Here is a 2,781-nt window from a genome sequence, read left to right on the forward strand (position 1 = left end):
ATGGAAACACAACATACCAAAATTTATGGGATGCAGCTAAAGCAGTTCTGAGAGGGAAATTTATAGCAATAAAGTTACATTAAGAAAAAAGAGAAAACTAGAAAATGAACTAAGCCCAAAGTTAGAAGGAAGGAAACAATAAAGATTAAAGCATATATTAATGAAACAGAGACAAGAATAAATAGAAAAGACCAATAACAGTGGATTTTTGGAAAGAAAGACAAAATTGACAAACTTAGCTAGATTCCCGAAGAAATAAAGATATAAGACTCAAATAAATAAAATTATGAATGAAAGAAGAGACAATACTACCGATACCACAAGAATACAAGGGCCCTTAAGGGACTACCATAAACAATTACATGCCGACAAATCAGATAACCAAGAAGAAACAGATGAAGTCCTAGAAACATTCAACACACCAAAACTGACTCAAAAAGAAGCAGAACATCCGAGCAGACAACAGAAGTAAGGAGATTGACTCAGAGATCAAAAATGTCCCAAACAAAGAAAAGCCCAGGACCAGATGGCCTCACTGGCCAATTCTATCAAACATTCAAATAAGAAATAATGCCAATTCTTCTCAAACACTTCCAGAAAAATGAAAAAGGAGGAAATACTTCCAAACTCATTTTACACAGCCAGCATTACTTGATATCAAAGCTAGATGAGGACCTTGGGAAGAAAAAAAAAAAAAACTGCAGGCCAATGTCAAACCATAAAAACAGAGAGCAAAGCGCTGGTTGCCAAGGGCTAAGTGCTGGAGAAATACGTCAAAATACAGGGTTTCGGTTATGCAAGAAATAATAGATGCCGGAAATCTAACGGACGCCATGACTATAGTAAACAACATTGTATTGTATACTTGACATTTGGTAAGAGAGTAGATCTCACGTGTTCTTCACCACGTGCCAAAAAAAAAAAAAACCCCACAATAATAATAACTACGTGAGGTGACAGATATGTTCATTAACTTGACTGTGGTAATCATTTCACAATGTACACAAATATTAGAACATCGTGTTGTACATTTTAAACACAGAGTACTTTTGTTTATTGATTATATCTCAGTAAAGCTGAGAGGAAAAAGATTATAAAATAACTCTTTCAAACCAATAGAAAAGCTGAAATAATAACGGAGAAAGAGAACATTTAGAAACTGCATAGCCAAATATTTTATTTCCCTACATCTCCAAATAAATAAATGAAAAGGAGACTAATCGCATACTTTCTGAAGGCTTCTAAATGTTATATGAATCCACCAGGCAAAGGCAAATACGAGTAGGCAAATGCAGATTTAGTAAACTGGTTTTCCATGTGTAGGCAAGACTAATGTGTTCATTTATCTCTCGGGTTCCACAGCCACTTAAGTACCCGAAGAACTTTAAACCTGCAAGATTTTGATAACTAACTTTACCCATAGAGTTTTATTACATCTACAACACTGAGTTAGGTCTCATACATGGCAACTTAAATTGAGACTCTGCCATCAAGAAATGTATAATTAAAAAGCAAGACGGACTACCATATGAAAGAACGAACGTGCACTAGGTTATTACGTGTATATAAATAAATGTCTTATGGATACTCGTATCAATAACGAGTAGAAGTAAAAAATAATAGTGTTTCACAGTTTATAAAGCACTTTTCTAACACATGTGTTCTCATATATTTCTCAGAATAATACTGCGAAATAGGATTTTGTCCCCATTTCATAGGTAAAGAAAGTGATACTGATGTGATTATGTATTCATTTTCTTACTTGTGGCAGTGACCAAGCATTCTCCAGGGTCCCTTGTTCTCCTTAGCTTTACGAGACTCTCTCGAGGTTTAGCAAAGCACGTGGCAGCCAGGCTGGAGACCACGTCCACGTCACACACCAGGCGCGAGGGGAATGCACAGCTCCGGGGTGATGTCACTCGAGTCCGTTTCCTTCCACGCGCTCCCTCCCCATTTCTGCAGGCTGCAGGTCGCTGTGGTGGTGTCAGAGTCACTCTCTGGAGGACGATGGCTGCCTAGGGGATGGAGAAGCAGTGAGAGACAAGGAGCTTGGCCCTGGAGGGTCTCTAGGAGCAGAGCTGACCCCTTCTCAGACCACACACTGATGTGTCTGGACTGATGCATGAGAGAAACAGCCCCCATCCTTCTCAGTGGTGGCTTTTTACGTTTCCCTGTACAAACACTGAACACAAACATGTCTCTAGACTTACTCCCCTTTCCTTCCTTCCTTCCCTCCTTCCCTCCTTCCCTCCTTCCCTCCTTCCCTCCTTCCTTCCTTCTTTCCTATTTTCTTCTTTCCATTTTGAAGACTGGCACAGGGATGCCAGGCATCACAGCAGCTCGTACCCCTTACTGCGGACCTGCGGCCCGCACCTCACCCAGCAGCAGGACACAGCAGCCCCCCGCAGCCCCTCGGTTCCCAGTGCGTGCCCTCCTTCTGTTTCTCTAGCCGGGGCCAGGTGTGGGTGTCGCTCTACCGCAAAGGGCACCAGCGGCTCTTGCAGGTTACCCGTACGTCTCATCAGGGTCGGAGGTGAGGACAGACCAGGTTCCAGCACGCCCTTGTTCCCACCCACTTCGTACCTGCTCTCCACCCCAAAAGCCAACCCGGGACCAACATCAGTCTCAAGAGTCCTTGAATAGACATTTCCAGAAGGTTCTATAATTATCTAAGTTCTCTATTACGAATCCTTTATTCTATATCGCTCACGCAGGTTCTGTTTTTCTGACTGAACCCTGACAATACTCAGCATCTTCTCAGCGTTGACTACCCGCATTTTC

General features: G+C 41.8%; 1 protein-coding gene across 5 annotated transcripts in view; it reads right to left on the minus strand.

The window, feature by feature from the left end:
* Positions 1-2,781, minus strand: part of LOC105300352 — a 133,185-nt gene that overhangs the window by 99,058 nt on the left and 31,346 nt on the right. For all 5 annotated transcript variants that reach the window (XR_002783364.1, XM_023538020.1, XM_011372538.2 and 2 more), the window contains exon 2: positions 1,763-2,015. Coding sequence is in view for 4 of the 5 variants with exons in the window: in XM_023538020.1 (XP_023393788.1) it covers positions 1,763-2,015 (253 nt within the window). In the remaining variant the exon portion in view is untranslated. The remainder of the gene's footprint in view (positions 1-1,762; positions 2,016-2,781) is intronic.

This window comes from Pteropus vampyrus, unplaced genomic scaffold, assembly GCF_000151845.1.
Source record: "Pteropus vampyrus isolate Shadow unplaced genomic scaffold, Pvam_2.0 Scaffold209, whole genome shotgun sequence".
Classification (NCBI taxonomy): domain Eukaryota; kingdom Metazoa; phylum Chordata; class Mammalia; order Chiroptera; family Pteropodidae; genus Pteropus; species Pteropus vampyrus.